This window comes from Hirundo rustica, chromosome 12, assembly GCF_015227805.2.
Source record: "Hirundo rustica isolate bHirRus1 chromosome 12, bHirRus1.pri.v3, whole genome shotgun sequence".
Taxonomy (NCBI): Eukaryota; Metazoa; Chordata; class Aves; order Passeriformes; family Hirundinidae; genus Hirundo; species Hirundo rustica.
In genome coordinates, this window is record NC_053461.1 from 11,511,733 (window position 1) to 11,530,072 (window position 18,340).

Below are 18,340 nucleotides of genomic sequence, written 5' to 3' on the forward strand. Positions count from 1 at the left end.
GGCTCCAAGTAATCGTAACAGCCTTTCCTCTCTTGCAGAGCGTTTACCATGCCTCTGGGAACGTTCCTCCTTCCTGTTCTCTGTTTCTTGGGAGCATCAGTTCCACGGGGACTGCAGTATGTCACATTCTCACACAATGCTACAAAATTCCTCCACCTGTCCATGGACTTGGAATCTGGGAACATTTACTTGGGGGCCACCAACTTCCTCTTTCAGCTGACATCTGACCTGCTGTTGGAGAACATGGTTCAGACTGGACCAGTTCTGGACAGTAAGGATTGCCTCCCCCCAGTCTCAAAGCTGGAGTGCCCTCAAGCACACCACACTGACAATCACAACAAGCTGCTGCTGGTGAACGCTGTGCAGAAGGAGCTCATTGTGTGTGGCAGCGTCCACCAGGGAATCTGTGAGAAGAGGAGTCTGGCGTCCATCGACCGTGTCCTGTTCCGGCCAGAGAGCCCTGGTGACACTCAGTACGTCGCTGCCAACGATCCCAATATCACCACCGTGGGACTCATCGCCTACTCGAAGGATGAGGTGCCCTTGCTGTTTGTGGGACGAGGGTACACTAGCCGAGGAGTGGGAGGAGGGATTCCTCCCATCACGACCCGGAATCTCAGGGCTCACGGAGGGGACGTTCAAGCAACAGACTCTCACTCCATTTTCTCCTACGAAGAAACAGCAAAACTGGCTGTGGGCCGGCTGTCAGAGTACAACCACCATTTCATTAAATCCTTCACTTACCGCTCCAGTGTCTATTTCCTTTTCTACCGGCGGGACCTCAAATCCCAGTCGCGCGAGTACAAGACCTACATCTCGCGCATCTGCCTGGATGACTCCCACTATTACTCGTATGTGGAGTTACCTCTGCTCTGCCAGAGCAAAGGCAATACATACAGCCTCCTGCAAGCAGCCTATGTCACCTGGCCGGGAAAGGAGCTGGCCCAGGGGCAGCTGGACACCGAGGGGGAAGTGCTGTTCGCAGCTTTCTCTGCCTGGCAGGCTTCTTCTGGGAAGCTGAGCGAGGAGTCTGCGCTCTGTGTCTACGCAATGGAGGAGGTGGATCGCCTGACCAACTGGACTAGGGACGTTTGCTACATGAGAGATGGGAAGTCAGAGGAAGGGACAGAAGTGGCATATATTGAATATGATGTCAGTTCCAACTGTGTTCAGCTGCCAGCGGTAAGTGGCTTTGCACTTTTGAGCAGTCTGCAGCGTGTTCTTGTGTTGCTCTTTGTTCCTGAAGTTATCTTGCTTACGCGGATGGATGTTGAAATCTGGGTTAAAAGCCTTTGGGCTTAAGTCTGTTGTGTCCCACATGGGCAGGATTCCTTGCTGATGGAGAGGAACTGTATGTGGCAGTGGGAAGAGCATCTGGTGTGACCTGCCCCTGAGGCCTGTCTTGTGGCAGTACCAGACAAGAGCACTGACACTGCTGTTGAAGTCGTTCTCTGTCTGTTTCATCTCCTGGTCTTCACTTGGGGAAGGAGAGGAGCATGTGTATGTGCTCCTGTGTGCTGGGAAGGGAATTTACGGGGTATGCTGGGTCCCTGTTGCTTATGGTGAAGTGCACCTCACAACAGCTTCCTGCAAGGGCACTGAGGAACAAAAAAGAACAGTGAAACCAAGTGTCACCAAAGAGACGTTCAAAACCCTCCTGGATGCATTCCTGTGTAACAGGTTTTAAGTGACCCTGCTTTGGCAGAGGGGTTGGACTAGATAATTTCCAGAAGTCCCTTCCAACTGTAATAATTCTGTGATTCTGTGAAAATCCCAGTTTCCTATAGACTGCTTTAATCCTGCAAGATTTTGGGCACCTTTTGCCTGAGCTGGCTCTTTTTCTCCAGAGTGTAAGAGGTGATCATCCTTTTAGTTCAGTGACAAAGGCATGGTGGGATGTTGCAGGATAAAAACGTGACCTAAAGCGGCTGTGACCCTGAATTCTCACCATGTGGTGGCCACACTAGCTGCAAAATCAGGGACAGTGATACAAACACAGGGCAGCAGCACTCTCCTGGATGCAGTGTCCTGGCCTGAGGCTCTGTGACTATGAGCAGCCTCTTTGCACCCAAGAATATTTTAGGTCCTTAGCAGAGCATTATGTTATCTTGTTTTCCCCCTACAGAACAGGCTGTCCAGAGAATTGCCTCTTCCCAGCCTGGTGCTGCAAAGAGCACAGACCTTTAGAAGTTTCTGGGGTTGGGTGTGTGGTTCAAAACCAGTCTTAAAATTATGGTTTTCTTTTCAGTAGCTAAAGCTGGCTGTACAGTACTTGTGGGACAAGGGAAGGGTAAAGAGCAGACTTGGAACAGGATGAGTGTAAGGGTAGGAGGAGTATGTAAGAGTTGGGAAGCAGGAGACTGCCCAGCTTGATGTCCTGCTTTCACTGTATTTCTTAGGCATGCCCCATGAGTCCTTTGGAAGGCCACATGGAAGGACTTGTCACAAGTGATTTTTAGGGGAGCTTAAGGGAGTTAAATGTCAAAAAGGTATGAGCAGATGAGAAAAATCCTTCATTCAAAATGATGTGTAGTACCCTTACACCATTTGATCCAATGGAGAAGTGGATGCACAGGGTGGGCAAAGAAGTCAGTCTCTGTCTGTGATTCCTAGTGCATGATCCCAGGGTCCCAGCTGGATGGTTTGGCTTGAGTGGGCTGACCGTATGTGTCTTATTAACAAGTGTGTCCAATGATATGTAAATGTCCTAACAAACCTGATCCGTCACCATTCAGCACATGGTAGCGGTTGTCGTTCAAATTGTGTCTAACATCACGGAAGGGTCTGTGCCAACTCCAGCCTGCTCCAGTCAGGGCTGGGTGGAAGCAGCTGTCAATGGGCATTTTATGCAGGAACAGTTTTAACTTGTTTTCAATGGTGGCAGCTTGTGCTGGATGTAAGGATAATGCTAATTAATTTCACATTTTTCTGCCTCCAAACTAACTAGCGTGTAAGGTATGTCCTTTTCCTTAGTTAGCTCTGCCTCTAGGTTTGAGCCCAAAAAGGGAGGCTAAAATTGAGTTTTACAGTTCAATACAACCTCTTCAACTGGGGAAAAAGAAAGCCAGATTGTTTTTATAAGAATTTCAGGCCCAGTTCGTTTGTTCAGTTGCTGGAGGTTCGTTAGTTATGAGATGCAGGAGGCTTGTCGAGATGCTGTTTAGTGACTTGATAAATTGGAAGTGTGAAAAATGTTTCTACAAGGCTTGGGAAGGCTGTATGTCTTCTGTGGGTGTAATTTTTCAAGGCACATATCTTATTCTTTTGTTTTCAGTCCTCTTCATACATAGATATAGCTTGTCCTGTTGTTTCCTACCTGTACAGATAGGATACACACAGCAGAATTCACAGCAGCAGCTTCTACATTTCATTAAGATACTTGATGATCCCTCAAGTGCATTTTCTACAACATTGCCAAGATCTTATTCATTGCAAGCAGTTCAAGCTTCTATGTAAATTTATATAAATACCTTTTACAGACAGCCCCTGCGAGGCCACGGCTGGGCTGTGCCAGTGCTTGGAGAGCTTGCACAGGTCACGTTGGTTTTTGGAAGATAAATGTTGTGTGTGAAGTGACTTGCCCTTGGCATCACAAATAGGCAACAGCAGTGCTCAGCACAACTGGCTTACAAATATTTCTGACTTGTATGTGGACATTTTTTAAGCAGTCTTTGAAAAATCAGCCAGTAATGACGTCATAAGGCTCCAGAATTTGTACAAAGACTGCAAAAGATATCTAGAATTCTATTCAAAATAAGCACTTAATGCTTTGGAGCATGGAACTTTGGCAATGGCCTGTTTCCTAATAAATCTTAAAGGAATTAGATAACTGGAGAAATAGAAATCTTTAAGTTACAAGAAGATGATTGGAAGAAGCTTAGAAATCAAATGTCAGGTGGTAAGAAAAACATATGCCACTAAAAATGAATTATAGTTTAGAGGATGGTGAAAATCGTTAAAAGCTATAACCTCCTCAGACTTTGTCAGAACCTTGCACCAAATGTGCAGAAAAACCATTGAATTAGTATTTGAAAGGAAAACAATAAAGCAGCGGACTCAAAGCAGTGCTAGTCTAACTAGCATGGATTATTAATGGAAATGCTGTGTCAAGCCTTGCTTCCCTGCTAAGATAACAATGCATTTAAGAGGGGAACAGAGCTGAGCAGGTTAAATATATTTTACTGTGGTATTTCTGTAGACCTTACCAAAAGCTGCTGATTGCTTCTTGTTTCTCCAGGAAGCAGTCAAGTATTTAAAAAACAAAGCCAGCAACAACACAAACACACACAAAGAAGGAAAGAAAAAAAAAAAGAGAGAGAAATGGGAGGAGATGGGAGAAAGGGCCAGGTTTTCCACGGGATCAGTGAGTGGAGATAAGCAGACGCCTCAGGAATGCCCTGATGTGCTGTTATCATGGATCTCTGACGGGGGCAGCTCCATTGCCTGGTGCCGGTTGGTACCACGCAGCCTGAGCTGCCAAATGCAAAGCCACAGCCATCAGACAGAGGGAATACGTAACCCTGCTCACAACGAGGCTAAATTGAACCACGTTGCCTGAGGCAAGAGAGAGAGCTGGAGTCAGTATGGACCGCAGGGTTAATGCGCTGCTCCACGCTCAGCTTTGTCAGAGTAATTAGTAAGGGGCTGGAGAGGAGAGTGAAAACATTATCCATAAGGGATTTCACGATGAAAATCTTGAATTTACACAAGCCACATTGTTTGAAGACAAGCCACTGATCAGTTAAAAAATGGTGGTTTGGATATTAATTGTTGGGTGAACAATCCTGCATTCAGTCTCCAAAAGGATACTGTAAAATTGAAGTGGACATGGAACAAGGCACCAAGAAAGATACAAAGCAAGAGAGGAACTATCTAGACAAGACTGAGTTTGTTACTTAGGAAAAAGATGAATCATAATGGGATATCTTTTCTCTGCACATAACAAATAATAAGTTGGCAGCTTTCATTGTCCCTCTTTAGAAAGCAGTAAGTGAAGGTTTGGTGGCACTGAGAGGGAACTAACTGGAACAGAGCAATGACTGTTTCTGCATAGGGCAGTGGAGTTAATGTTCAGAACTCTCAGAAGACTTAGGAGGGTTGAAGCAGTGTGCAGCAATGTCTCTTGTATGTGCTCTTTGACTCCTGGGTGCAGTTAGTAAGCTCTTTGGAGCAGGTTGTGTCCCACCCTGTGTTTATGTATGTCCTGATGCATTGGGATTCTACTTCAGGCTTAGAATTTAACCTATAGGTGTTACCACAAAACCATGCAAATTGCTTGAGGTGAAACTTGTCGCAAGGTGGCTTCGCACTGGAAACAGAAATTCTCTTCTTTTTCCTTTGTTCAGAAAAACACAATAAATCTTCCCTGAAGCAGTATAATGGCAGCGTGTAGCAGCAGTTTTTTGGAGAACTTGTGAGAGTTTCAACGCATCTCATTACTGATGCTGAATGAACTGGCTGAAATGTCTGCAGGGTTCTGTGAGGGTACAGACAGCCAACATACCTAAACTAATTATTAAAATACGGGTGGTTTTGCCCTCAGTAAAAAAAGCTTAGAGGGGCTAAAAGCTGAATTCAGTGCTGGGAAATTTGAGTAGAAGGGAACGGTGGGAAGTGTTCAATGTGCTAACATTATTTGTACCCATTTTTTTGGTACTGATTTCCCTGTTCTTTTCATTCCTCCAAAAAGGACACCCTGTATGCCTACCCCTGTGGCTCTGACCACACTCCCAGCCCTATGGCCAGCCGGGTACCCTTGGAAGCAGCCCCGCTCCTGGAGAAAACTGAGGCCCGTCTGACAGCTGTGGCAGTGAATGTGGAAGATGGCCACACCATTGCTTTTCTGGGAGACAGCAGAGGAAGGCTGCACAAGGTATGAGCTACATGCAGCAAAAAGGATAATACTAGCCGGGGATGCTCAGGCAGAAGGGGGAAAAGGCAATTTCTCTTTTTCCTTGGAAAGTTGGGTTCCTACTAAGGGTCGTCACTATCAGTTGGTCTCTTCTCACCCTCTACTGCCTGTGGAAAATGTGAATGCCCCAAACGTGGTCACATTGCCTTTGGTTACATCTGCACTGAGCCAGCAGCGGGGCTGGTGCATCCTATGTGATTTTCTCAGGTATTTCTGGGCATGTGCTTCATGTGGCTGAAGTCGCTGCACGGAGGTTCTGGTGGGAAGTTAAAATCCTTGCTCACAGCAGTGCTTCCAGCTTGTTCCTGTTGTAGAATGGATGGAGAATGCCTACAGCTCCTGTGCTGGGGCTTTGTCTGCTCACAACTGTGACTCTCTGGCAGGTGTACTTGGGAGCCCAGGGAGAGGCCCACACCTACGCGTCAGTATCCATCCAGGTGAACAGCATGGTGAGTGGAGACCTGCTGTTCGACCAGTTGCAGGAGCACCTCTTTGTCATGACCCAGTCAATGGTAAGAGCAATACAATCCCTTCCACAGAGGAGTTGAAAGCACTAGATGTCCAGGCAAACTGCCAACGAGAGTGGGGAAAGAGGGAAACTGCCCCTGGCTAAGCCTGTGCCGGGCAGCAGCTGCCTGCCAGTCTTCTTACAGGAGTGGGGACTGACCTTCCCCAAAAGCTGGGGGAAGCATGGAGAAAGCCTTGTTACCTTAATCCATGGCTTGTTTGCATGTGCATTTTCTGAAGTCTGTCAGGCTGTATGAGCAGTGATGGAGGAATGTGAGCTGCAGGCTGTAAAAAGCTGCTCTGCTGGCATGAATACAAGGGACCACCAATTCCTGGATTCCGCTGTGTTGAACAGGAACTGTTTGGACAACGGTTTGCATCTCCATTTGAGCAGAAGAAAGCCACTGGGTTCACATGTTACCTGTCTTGGTTTTGCAGGAGATTAAAAAGAGAAGAGATTTTGTGTAATTAAGGTGTAGCGCCTCTGTTTTTAATCAGTAAAAAGATGAAGCTATTCTTCTGTAACCTACAAAAATCAGAAATGTGTGGCAAATGTCTTCGGATAGCAGAGGTGTTCTCTGACCAGGGATGTAATAATAGATTTGGAGATGAAATCAGGTGGTGGAAGGACCCATGTGAAGCATCTTTCTCTTTACCCCTGCTTTCTGTAATTCTGTTTGTGCCTAGAAGCAGTTGGAGGAGAAGAGGCATTGCAATGCCTCAGGGTTTTGGGATATTGGTGTCTGCTGAGTAGGAAATCCAGCTGTGGATACTTTATTTGAGAGGTTTTGTACCACCACTCGTATCAGCTCCTTGAGCTGGAAAGAAAAGGATCCTCCTAGCAAAGGAAAAGCAGTCCTTGAGTTACTCTGAAGGAAAGAGCAAACAAAAAATGAGAGCCACGGCTTCCCTTCACTCCCCCAGTGCACTTTGAGATACTTGTAAAATTCGTAACGCTTCAAAGCAGGAGTTGAAATCTTTGAGTGGAAGAAGATTAGGGAAATCTGAAATATATCCTTAACAGTAATTGTTCTGCCAATTAGAAGATGCAAATTACATCATTTACTTAGCAAAAGTAATAGGTCTGGGATTAGAAGCTGGTATTTCAAAGTAGCTGACAGTAGTAGCTGAAGAGTAGTAGCGGATTAAAGAGGGCAGGAGGCTGAAATCAGCAAGGATGGTAAGTTAAAGCAGAAGAATTTTGCAAGTAAAATTTACTCCGAGATGACAAAGTTTTTGTTCCACGTTGATCAAAGCTTCAGGGTCTACTTTCAGTCAAAATTATACTTTTGCCAGGTAGAGCTGGGCAATAGTGCAGATGGTTCAGAGGCCTCAGCTGTAGCTGCTGTCTCCAGCTTCAGTCACCTGTATGTCAGGAGAGATGATATTCATTCAGCTATTCTATAATTCACTTCGTTAAAATGCGGTTTTATGACAAAATAAAATTTCCTCCTTGCAAAATGTCTTGCAGAATAGCCAATGAATAGCAATTTGGTTTGCTTTCCTCAGAGCCTCTCTGCAGCCTGATGTTTAGATGTCCTTCACCAATATGTGAAACAGCCATTCAGATGGTCCTGAAAATTTTTCCTTTTTTCTTTGTCTTTGTGGGAGGATAAATTGAGGGTCATGAAGTTGTTTCGATGAGCACACAGATGGTGGGACTTCCTAATTAGGCATAAGAAGCCAAAGACCTGGGAGCTGTGTTTGATTCTGTTTTCCACTTTTCATTTCTTTCTCTGACAGGTGGTAAAGGTTCCCATAATGGAGTGTTCCCTGTACTTGGACTGTGAGTCCTGTCTGGCGCTGAAAGATCCCTACTGTGGCTGGTGTGTCCTTCAGGGAAGGTAAGATAGATCTCTGTTCACCTGCAAGGATTTTGGAGGGAGAGCACCTAGGGATTGTCTCTACTTACTCTCTTCCTTATATCTGTTTGTGAATTTAGTTTATTTTTAGTTCCTTTGTGGGATATTTGCTCTAACTTACTATTCCTCTCTCTGCTTTCCTAAAACACTGAGAGCAGCAACAGCAGTTGCGCACAGGGGCATCTTTCCATTGCTTTTTGGGTCTTCGCACCACTCACAATTCTCCTGTTCATTCGTTTTCAGCCTTGTTTTAGTCTGATTTCAGCTCAAACTACCGCACTGCAAGTTTCGAGAAACTGTCTTGTTTCTTCCTCTGGTGTCTTATTTACCACTCTTTCACTTCTTGCCGCCCTGCTGATGTTGCTTAATGAGACATGGTTTATTCCAGTGTCTGTGCCTGCCTGCTGGCTCGGCTTCCCTGTAGAAAATCACAGGAACTAGTTGATGACCCCTAAAGTCCAAGAAGTGCCTAGCCATCCATAATTACACAACAGTTCATCCTGTTATTGAAGGTGGTGGGAGGCTGGGACTTCAGTGGCTTGTGTAGCAGCTTCCCCAAGACTCTAGCAAGGCTTGAGACAGCCAGTGTCTGCTTGGAAGCCAAACACAAACTGCTGCTCAGGTCTCTCACAGGGTTTCTTGCTGTTTCCCTGCAGGTGCAGCCGTCGCTCCGAGTGCTTGCGCTCCAGACTGAGTGAGCAGTGGCTCTGGAGCTTTAACTCTACTCAGCAGTGTCTGTCTGTCCAGTCACTAACTCCAGCAAATATCAGCAGAGAGGAAAAGAGAAATGTGAGTGGTGGTCGTCCTCTGATAATGCCCAAACTGGACAGAGAGGACAGAGAAAGTCCTCTGCAAACTGAGGAGTCACAAGTCTTTCTGTTGCTTTCACTGGGGTGCTGAAACACTGAACCTTAAGGCACGTTGTCTGCCTCACAGGAGGCACTTTCCTCCTGAAACAGCCGAGCTGTTAATTCAGTTCTTTGGTTGTTTCTTTGTATTCCTTTAAACTAAATGTCCTTGCCTGCTAAGAGTTACTGGATATTCTGGAGTATGTGATGCCTGCTTGGATGGGGGCCCTCCTTGTTTTAATATCTATAAGGTGCCTGTGTCTGTGCTTTCAGTGTTTCTGTCACTTGCTGTGAGGAAAGCCTGAAAGGAGTGGCCCAGAATTACAGCTCCTGTCCATCCTGTGGTAGCTGGCAGAAAAGCTAAGAAGATGCTGGAGTGATTTGAAGTCTGTCATTGTGTCAGGAGGTGGCAAGAACCTGTCTTTTGCTAGAGGCTTGGGCAGTGGGGGAAGTTGTCAGTCGCTGGAGGGATGCCAAGTTCAGTTCAGGAGCGGCAAAAGATGATGAATGGAATAGTCAGTCCTAGGAGACATTATAGGAAAAGGAATGTTTTTGTAAATAACTACTTTATGGCATTCTTCCTTTGAAAAAAGAGAATAAAAAAATTATATTAAGTGAAGACAAATTATTTACTGGCTATTACTGAACTGACAGATATTCTTGGCCATCTCGGACTTACCTTCTCTGCGCGAGGAAGAATTTTACTCGTGTTATTTCGAAGATTATGAAAGCCCAGCAGTTCTGACCGAGTCAGGAATCATGTGTCCTTCTCCAGATCCCAGCCAAGCACCAGCTTTGCCAACAGGAACAGGTTAGTGAAATGCTTTAAATGGAGCATGATAGCTCTGATAACATTGTTGGGAGAAAGTACGTTGAAGGTCGTCGTATTGCCAGGATTAACAACCATGAATGTATGTGGACTGTCAGCAGGTGTTCATTTCATTCCTCATAATATCTGCTTGCTTTCTACTTGTGTCACACACATCCTGTGCTATTTTGGGCTGTTGCCCAATTTCAGTGCCAAATTCTGATAGCTGGAAAGGAGATCCTGTTTGAAGGGTTGTATGCAAATCTGAATGTGATCTGAAATGCAGTCTAGAGAGGTGGCTGGTTTGGCAGCTTTTTCATAAATCTGGAGAGAAAATTCTCATTGCTTTATTATTAAAACCAGACAAAATGCAACCTTCTTAAATTCCATGTAATGGGAGAAGGAAGTACATGTAAGGAAAGACAAGAAGAGACCCATGGTCCTTAAGGATAGAAATAAATCTTCAGTGTGGCATAACCTCAGAAAATACACAGCCTGTGAAAAATGGCTAGCTGAGTATTGCTGATTGGCCACTCTAAAGAACCTGGAAAGTTCTCGATTTGATTTCTTTGCATTGGATTTTACCCAGCCTGTCAGTGTGAACTCTGATGAGCTGATCTCTTCAGAGAGCTTGTTCATCTGAAGGAAAAGGCAGGTGTCCATTGGGACACATTCCACACCATTCACCTCAATGGCTGAACAGATTTTTCTGTGCAAGTATGCAGCTGGCTAATAGGTATGAAGCAATCTCCATGGACATAACAAGACACCAGAATTCAGCTAACACGCTCATTCAATCTCAAACACCTTCATTTTCAATATTATTTGCAGTATTTTATTATCTGCCTTTCACACTGCTTTAGTCTGGAACAAACCCACCAGGTCTCCATTCAGAGTGGTCAGGCAAAGAGGGGAGAGGGCTTCATGCACTGCCACTGCAAGCCGAGTGGGCAGCCTTTGCTTCTCTGTTTAGTTGTATGGGCCTGAATTTAAGCACAGTTGTGAAAAATCAGTGTAAATAAAGCCGTAGCCTAGTTCTCATTATCACAGGCTTCAGATATTCTTATCAACTCTTTTGTAAGTCAATCTTGCATTTATTCCAAGATGCCTTACCTACATTACTTTCATATTGTGTCTGGGACTTATCAAGTGGCTCCTGTTCTGTAGCATAAACTTGCTCGTGGATGGTTTCTGTCCTTTTGATCTATTTGTGTTGTCCTTTTGCTTCCGCAGTGCTTCTCCCACTCAGTGAACGATGGCCAGGTGTTCCTAGCACAGAGTTTTGCTGTTTAACTGTGTCAGCTTCTTCTTCATGTTCACTTGTTCTTCAGACTTCCTCTCTCCTTCACTGTTTTGTTATTCCTTCTCTGTATGGCTTCTGTACTCTGCTGAGATGAATTTGAAGCTGGTAACCAGATTCATACATTGTTTTCTAAAGGAGATCTCATTAGGGCCTTAGATACCAACACTCTCCCGTTCCTACTTATAATACTTTCCCCAGTTCACTAAAATATTTGCCATTTTCCAGCTTTATTTTAAAGGTTGCATACCAGCTCATCCATCATGTGTAGCTGTTGAGCTCCAAGTTAGTAGCACAAACTCTTGCTCTCAGTCTGCAAGTGCTCAACCTCAGCTTCTGTCAAACAGCATTATTGGCAGTCATGGGAAATAATGGCCTTTCTGGAGAAAGGAGTATTTATAAATATGATGTCATAATCCTGAAATCCTGGGAGGTGTTCGCCCTTCCAGCACTGCCAGATGCAATCACCTCTGTGACAGTGATAGGAGCTGACAGTATTGCAGTGACTCCAGCCTCCAGCTGCATAAGATGTACCCTTATTTTCTGCACATCCTGGGTTTCAATACACCCCTCATCACGGTTTTGTTAGCATACTGCTTCCCTTGCCATCCTGTCAGGAGCCCGGCTTAGACCTGACTGGTTCTCCACATGTTGATTGTTTTGTTCTGACTAGAGATTACTTGCAAGAGAAGCTCTAAAATCTCATTCTTGAGAGGAACAGTGCACAAGGTTCTTGTTACTTATTGTTATTGCAAACTGCCTTAGAGAAACAGCAGATCCTGGGCTTGAGCAGAGAATGCAGTATGTTCTCATTATTTGGAGAGCTAATAACCAACTCTAAGGTTGGAGGCATTTGTCTGGGACAGGATTAATTAGCTGATTTAGTACTCTCATATGCAAAATATCTTCTTCCAGCTGATGCTATCAGCTGCAGTAAGTTCTGACCATCTCTGCAGCTATTTGGTCTACAGAAAACAGTGACAGTCTCTTCCCAAAGAGAACAGGGCTATCCTGAGGCTTGTAGTTGATGTAAGACCTGGATTTTAAAGCAGATGAGCCTGCAGTTGTTGCAAGTGAGATTAGAAATCTTATAAACCTCTTCCCTGACTCAGTTCTTAGTCTGGTCATAGAACAAAGCTCTGAAGGTGAAGGCAGCCTGTGAAGGGCACATCAGTTCTAAGGGTTTCATTTTCCTTTGGATGACAAAAGAAGACAATCAGCTTTGAGCCTCAGTGTTACTTCTTCCTGTAACACAGAGATGGAGTGGAATTATAGAGATAAAGATGGACAGATCTTCAGACTAGGCTTCTTTCCCATGGGTTGGCAAAGGCTGTCACAAACTGCTCCTGATGAACTTGTCCAACCTGTTTTTAGTGTCGATAGGATAATCCAGTGATTAGGATGCTAGAAGCCTGGAAGGGAATCTGTCTCAGTGTTTGACAGTGTCTATCCTAAAGCTTGCTGTGTCTCCTAACAGTATGGCAAACTTGTAGGGGCTCCATTTTTAAGAAATTTTTATTTTCATTTTCAGATCATGTCACCATAAAGCTTGTAGTGCGTTTCCATGACATCTTCATTGCTTCTGTGGACTTCTCTTTCTATGACTGTGCTGCAGTGGCCCTGCTGTGGAAATCGGCACCGTGAGCACCTGCTTTTTCTCTTCTGTAGTTTTAGGGAGGGTGGCTATCACTTTCTGGGTTGTCATGTCTTAGCAGCTGCTTTTCTGTCGTTCTTCCAGGTGCCAGAAGTGTGTGAGCAGTCTCTGGGGATGTAACTGGTGCATCCAGCAGCACCTCTGCACCCACAAAGCAACCTGTGAGGAAGGAGCCATTATCTACAATGAAAGGGTGCGTCTCCTGCTCAGTCCTAGTCCTGTGTGCTCTCACAGCCTCAGTGAGTCAGATCTCTTCTCAGGTAAAATGGCAGCTGTCAGTCACATCAAGCAAGGAGGTGAGCTATTGGAGCAAAGAGGAACTTCCCTTGGAGTGACACGAGGATCTGCATGCCTGATACTACAGGTTTCTGGGGAAGTGCTGTCAGATGCAGCAGGTCACCCTTGTCCTGGGGCTATGCAGCCAGTGCTGTCAAAGTGGAAGGACAAGATCAAGCTGAGGGAGGTGGAACAGGTGCCCAGTTTGTGGCTGCCACAGTTGGCCTTGCATTTTTGTGGAGGTTGAAGACTAGCAGACCTCTCTGAGAGGAGGCCAGTGCAGGCATCTGTGGGGAGTGTTGCTGGATCTTCTGCACTGTGAACATTCCCCAATCCCATTGCAAAAGGTGGTAGAAGATGTAGCTCTTGTTAAAATCCAGAGGGTGAAACAGCCTTTTGTCTACAGGAAGTCATACGGAGTATTCTTCTGCTTGGGTTTTAGTCTGTTTTGTTTCTTTCTCTCTTCTCATCCCACCGTGTTGTTTCTTTCTAGGCCCAGATCCCAGCCTCGAGTGTGTATCCCTCTTCAGCTGCTCCCCTCACCAAGTCCTCTACCACAGTCCCCACCATGGCCACCAAAGCTGTCAGCACGGCCGCGCACGTGGGCCCGAGCACCGTGCCCCACACGGAGCCCATCCACGTCACGCCCTCCGCGGCCTCGGAGGCGGCGCCGGAGACCCCCAGCTACACCCACCTGAGCCTCTCCACCGAAGCCGCCTCTCTCCAGGCTGCCACAGAATCCCCACTGCCGCCGCCGGCAGACAAACCTGCTGTCACTGTGCCAGAGACAACTTCTCCTGCTGCATCAGTCCTCTCCAGCCCATCTAAAAATGTGGATCCCGTGGCCTTGCCCACTGAAGGGCCGGCCACAGCTCAGGAGGCCTGGCACACAGACCCACCCACCACCCTCGGGGGTAGCGCTCTGCTCACATCTGCAGGGGCAGCTGTAACACCTTCCCCTCATGTCACGAGTTTCAAGGGGCCTCCAAGTCCTTTTCCTACCACAGAGGCACTGACGTCTGCCATCTCATCTCCCCAGACCCCCAGCCAGGTGCCAGGGAGCCCTGTTGTCTCTGATGATGCTCCTGGATTGCCAGGAACTGAGCTCTCTGTTTCTGAGCTCCCAACATCAGCTCCGCCGCAGTGGCTGCTGGAGGAAGGCGCGGAGCTCCAGGACACCGAGGACTGGATGGATTTGCTGCAGGCTGAGAATGACACGTCTCTTTTCTCTGCTTCTACTCTTCTGTCGGGTGATGGCGATTCTTCAGAGAGGGATGTCCCTGACTTTCCCAGGATCCTTCACCCTGACCTCGATTATCAGTATGATGCCCCTGAGTTTTGGGAGGAGGTAAATTACTGGCATTTTGTAATTCACGGTCTAAGGCTGTAACTCTTTGAAGTTCTCTTACAGATTGCAAATCTAGTGTTTCAGCACACAGGAGGGGTTGTGTACTGTGGTTTTTTTCAGAGTGAAGAGCCTAGCTGGGGTCCAAATGCATGTCCCTGTGTGCAGGGAATCCAGGGATCTTCGCTGTTTCCAGTCAATGTGGTGAGGAAAATAACCCTGCTGGGAAAGAACTTCCACCTCTATCAGGTATTCAGCTCAATGCCATCACCACCAAGAAATTGCATTAATGCCGGGCACTGTTTGGGCAACTTGACCACTGGACTGCTGAAAATTTGTGTAAGATACAGGTGTGACTCTGCCTAGAATTCTCCTAGAGCAATAACCTATTTCTGTGCATAAAGAATTCTGTCGCTGGATGTATTGATGCGTAGAAGGTCACCCAGAGAAAGAGACAGGTGTACAACCTGCTGGAGAAGATCTGCATGTGTTTGGATTAAATTTCACCTGTGCTGCACTGCAGAGGGTAGTTCTTGGAAGAACTTTCTGCTGAATCTGTCCTGTTTGTTTGTGTCTCCGTAAGCTAAAGACAAGTCATCTGTTCCCTTTCCTCTCTGGCATGCTCATGTTAATGTGGCTATTCCTGCCATACCTGAAACTTCTGCAGTGGGGGAAACCACACTTGACAGCTGTTTCTTGGGTGTGCCCCTGATAAATATTCTCTTTGCTTCTGGAGACAGAAGATGATTTAGTAACCTTTGACAAAAAAACAACTCAGAACATGCAGCCCACAGTCTAATTGTTACTTTATACATTCAACCTGACATACTGCACTGCTCAGAGGAGCAGAGCTGGTTCCAGAGAGATGTGTATCTAGCTTTTTTACAGGAAGTATCTAAGCAATTCAGTGGAAGGTTTACAGAGGAGGAGAAATACACACTTACTGATTTTGACATGCTCTGCCCTAATCTGTGTACTCTATTCTTCATCTCCAAGCTAGTGTTCCACAGGGATGTACTGGCATAACTTCACAGTCCCGCTGTTTTGTTTTTTTTAATTTCCCCTGTGCTAAGTTCTCCATACAGTGACACACACACTCCCTTCTAGGCGTTTTGTGTTGGTTTGCCTTTCATACATGGAGGCACTCACAGCAGAGAGAATATAACATAGAGTTGGCATAATGAGGGGAATGAAAGGAGCATGCTGCTGGCTTGGTGGCCTGGGGAAAGGTGCTCAACTGGAGAGGCAGGAGGATACTTGTACAGCCCAAAGTTCTGTGTGACTGAGAAATGGTGCCATGTGTCTGCTCCTGCAGGACCAGCAGTGGGACTATGAGTGTGTCTTGAATTTGGAGGGGAGGACAGTGGTGATGGAAGCTTATGTGGAAGGAGAAGAAACAAACAAGTCCCTCTGTTATATCACTTGCCAGATGAACCAGGTGAGTGCTGGGATTCCTGTGCCATTTCACAGTTCATGCAAGAGCTGGTTTTGCTCAGCAAAATAGTGGGATGGAAGGCAAGGTGTGGAGGGAAAAAAGCATATTTTGCGTAAGTATTTGTAGAATATTTAGCGCTCTGGAGCCCTCAGCTGTGTTGCTGCTGCCTGCCAGTACTGGTACCTTCAACCTCAGGAAGATTGTGCAGTCTGAGCCACATGACCTGTTGCTGTACTGGCTGTAGTAGGGGATGGTTCTGTCTCTGACCTGGCCAGCATGGTGCTGCTCCTGCTTTAGCTTGAGGCGCTCTTGTTTGTCATTATCTGCATCATTACTCCTCAAACCTCCATGATGATTGTTCTTTTGTGAGAAGAAAAATGCTGTTAATACTGATTTTGTCCTTGGTGATAGAAGCAAGCCTGTGGATTTAAAATTATCAGGGAAAATTAAAACAGACACGTATGCTTCTGGATGCTGTGTGAATTTTACTTAAGGCAAGATTTGCGAGCAGAGATGTTATTTTTAGTTCACAAACTCATATAGTTAAGGGAGAAGGAAAACACAGGCTCTTGTGCATGTGAGCCCTGCAGACCAATTGTGATCCTACATTGTCAGTTCTACTGAAATTACATAAATGCCAGCTTGAGCAGCTTTCTGAGCAGGTGGCTTGTAGATAGGAATTGGTCGTTTAGGAATGCAGTTAGGAAGTTAGACAAATGTTGTGAGCACAGACTTGGTTTTCAGTGTTCATCTTAGTGAACCAAAACCTGCTACTCTTTCTAGAGCAGAGCTGTGACTGTGAGCCAGTGAGGACAAGCCTGTGCTGCCACTGCCCCAACTAACACTGCCTTGTCTGCATGCATGGAAGCTCCATGCAGCCTGTCTGTGCCATGCACTATTCAGTATGGATGCTGATGCTTCTTGCCTATTCGGCTGGTTTGGTTTTGCCTCTGTTAAGTCCTCTTGATGATCTTTGTCTTTGCAGTACAGTTACACAGCACCTCAACTGGAATTCAATGCTGTGGTGTTTGTGCAGAGGCGACGACACCTTCGAGTGGACAGTGCTGCAGATCTTCATGGTAGGAGTGCAACACCTTCCCAGTAGGAACACAGCAGATGAGGTGGAAGGGAATTGAGAAATCCTCAAATTAGGCTTTTTGTACCTGTTGTAGTCCTATCACAAGAAAACTAAGGAAAACAGAGCTTTACTTCTGTTGCCTGTCATGGGGACAGGAGGAGGAGTGGGGTCTGTAAAAGACAGGCTGGGTTATGCTGTGCCCTGTGAGGATGTTTGCAGTTACCTCTGGATTTTTCTCCTTTGCAGTGACTTTTTACAACTGCTCTGTGGGACACACTGATTGTAGCCGCTGCCAAACAGCTGACTCAAAGTACAACTGTGTGTGGTGTGGAGGTGACAGCCCCAGCTGTATCTTCAGGGGCTCTTGCAAGGAAGAAATTGAAGACCTGTGTCCAGCACCTCTCATTCACTCTGTGAGTAATTGGCTCACTGGTGTACTGCACACAGGGCAAGCAGGGCTCTGTTCTGCAGTGGAAATCGAAGGGTTGTGAACTCAGAGTGCAAACAATGCTGCTCATTAATTTATTGACCTTCTGAAGAGGAAGTTCAGTTGGGGTCCCTCAGTGTTATGAGGATTCTAGACTGTTGTTGCTGGGCTTTCAGTTTGCTGGTAGAGAACAGTGGGGAATGATTCATTTGTGTCTCAGCTGAAACTGGCACACCAGAATCATTCAGGAGCTGGGAAATGGTCCACAGGAAGGATCCTCCAACTGTCCTGAGCCAGACCCTGAACCAGGTTGGCCCAACTAAGCCTGGGGCAAAGGAGGGTAAAACCTAATGACAGCAGCACAGCAACGATGGGAAAGGCATGACAGGTTACTGGAATTAATTTTTTTTGTCTGTTTATTTTAAATGTTTCTTGCTAACTGCCACATGACAAGTGTCTGTAGCCATGTGTCCCTTTTGCTGTCAGCTTGTCCTCCCTTCAGTGGCACACAACATCCATGTGCTGCATCTTGTCTTAGTTTACCTTGGATGCTGCTCAGGAACAGAGCTTCGACATTTGTGCAGCATGCAGTTCATTGTTGTCCTGATGCTGAGGGGGGAATGGTGCTTGCTGCTTCAATACTAGTAACATGTATTGGCTTGTGCATTCCCACTCTTCAGCAGAAATGCCCTGTGGAGTGGTCAGCATGTCGGTGGGAAGGCAAAGCAGGGCAGTTTTTGCCTTCTCAGTGAACTATCACCTCTGGGTGGGGGCTGCTGGCAACAGTGAGATGTGGGAAAGAAGGCTCCAATTCTGGTGTTCTTCATGACCTTTCTTCTGATGAGGCTGCAACCTGGGACTAGTCCAAGCCAGTAAAAGGAGTCAACAG

At 46.2% G+C, this 18,340-nt stretch overlaps 1 protein-coding gene across 6 annotated transcripts in view; it reads left to right on the forward strand.

The window, feature by feature from the left end:
• PLXNB1 (plexin B1) overlaps positions 1-18,340 on the forward strand; it is a 73,580-nt gene that overhangs the window by 37,728 nt on the left and 17,512 nt on the right. For all 6 annotated transcript variants that reach the window (XM_040075979.2, XM_040075983.2, XM_040075981.2 and 3 more), the window contains exons 3-15: positions 39-1,182; positions 5,690-5,872; positions 6,295-6,423; positions 8,162-8,262; positions 8,937-9,069; positions 9,783-9,939; positions 12,768-12,876; positions 12,975-13,083; positions 13,660-14,514; positions 14,635-14,760; positions 15,827-15,949; positions 16,932-17,025; positions 17,271-17,437. In XM_040075979.2, coding sequence (XP_039931913.1) covers positions 49-1,182; positions 5,690-5,872; positions 6,295-6,423; positions 8,162-8,262; positions 8,937-9,069; positions 9,783-9,939; positions 12,768-12,876; positions 12,975-13,083; positions 13,660-14,514; positions 14,635-14,760; positions 15,827-15,949; positions 16,932-17,025; positions 17,271-17,437 — 3,420 coding nt within the window. In that variant the 5' untranslated portion in view covers positions 39-48. The remainder of the gene's footprint in view (positions 1-38; positions 1,183-5,689; positions 5,873-6,294; positions 6,424-8,161; positions 8,263-8,936; positions 9,070-9,782; positions 9,940-12,767; positions 12,877-12,974; positions 13,084-13,659; positions 14,515-14,634; positions 14,761-15,826; positions 15,950-16,931; positions 17,026-17,270; positions 17,438-18,340) is intronic.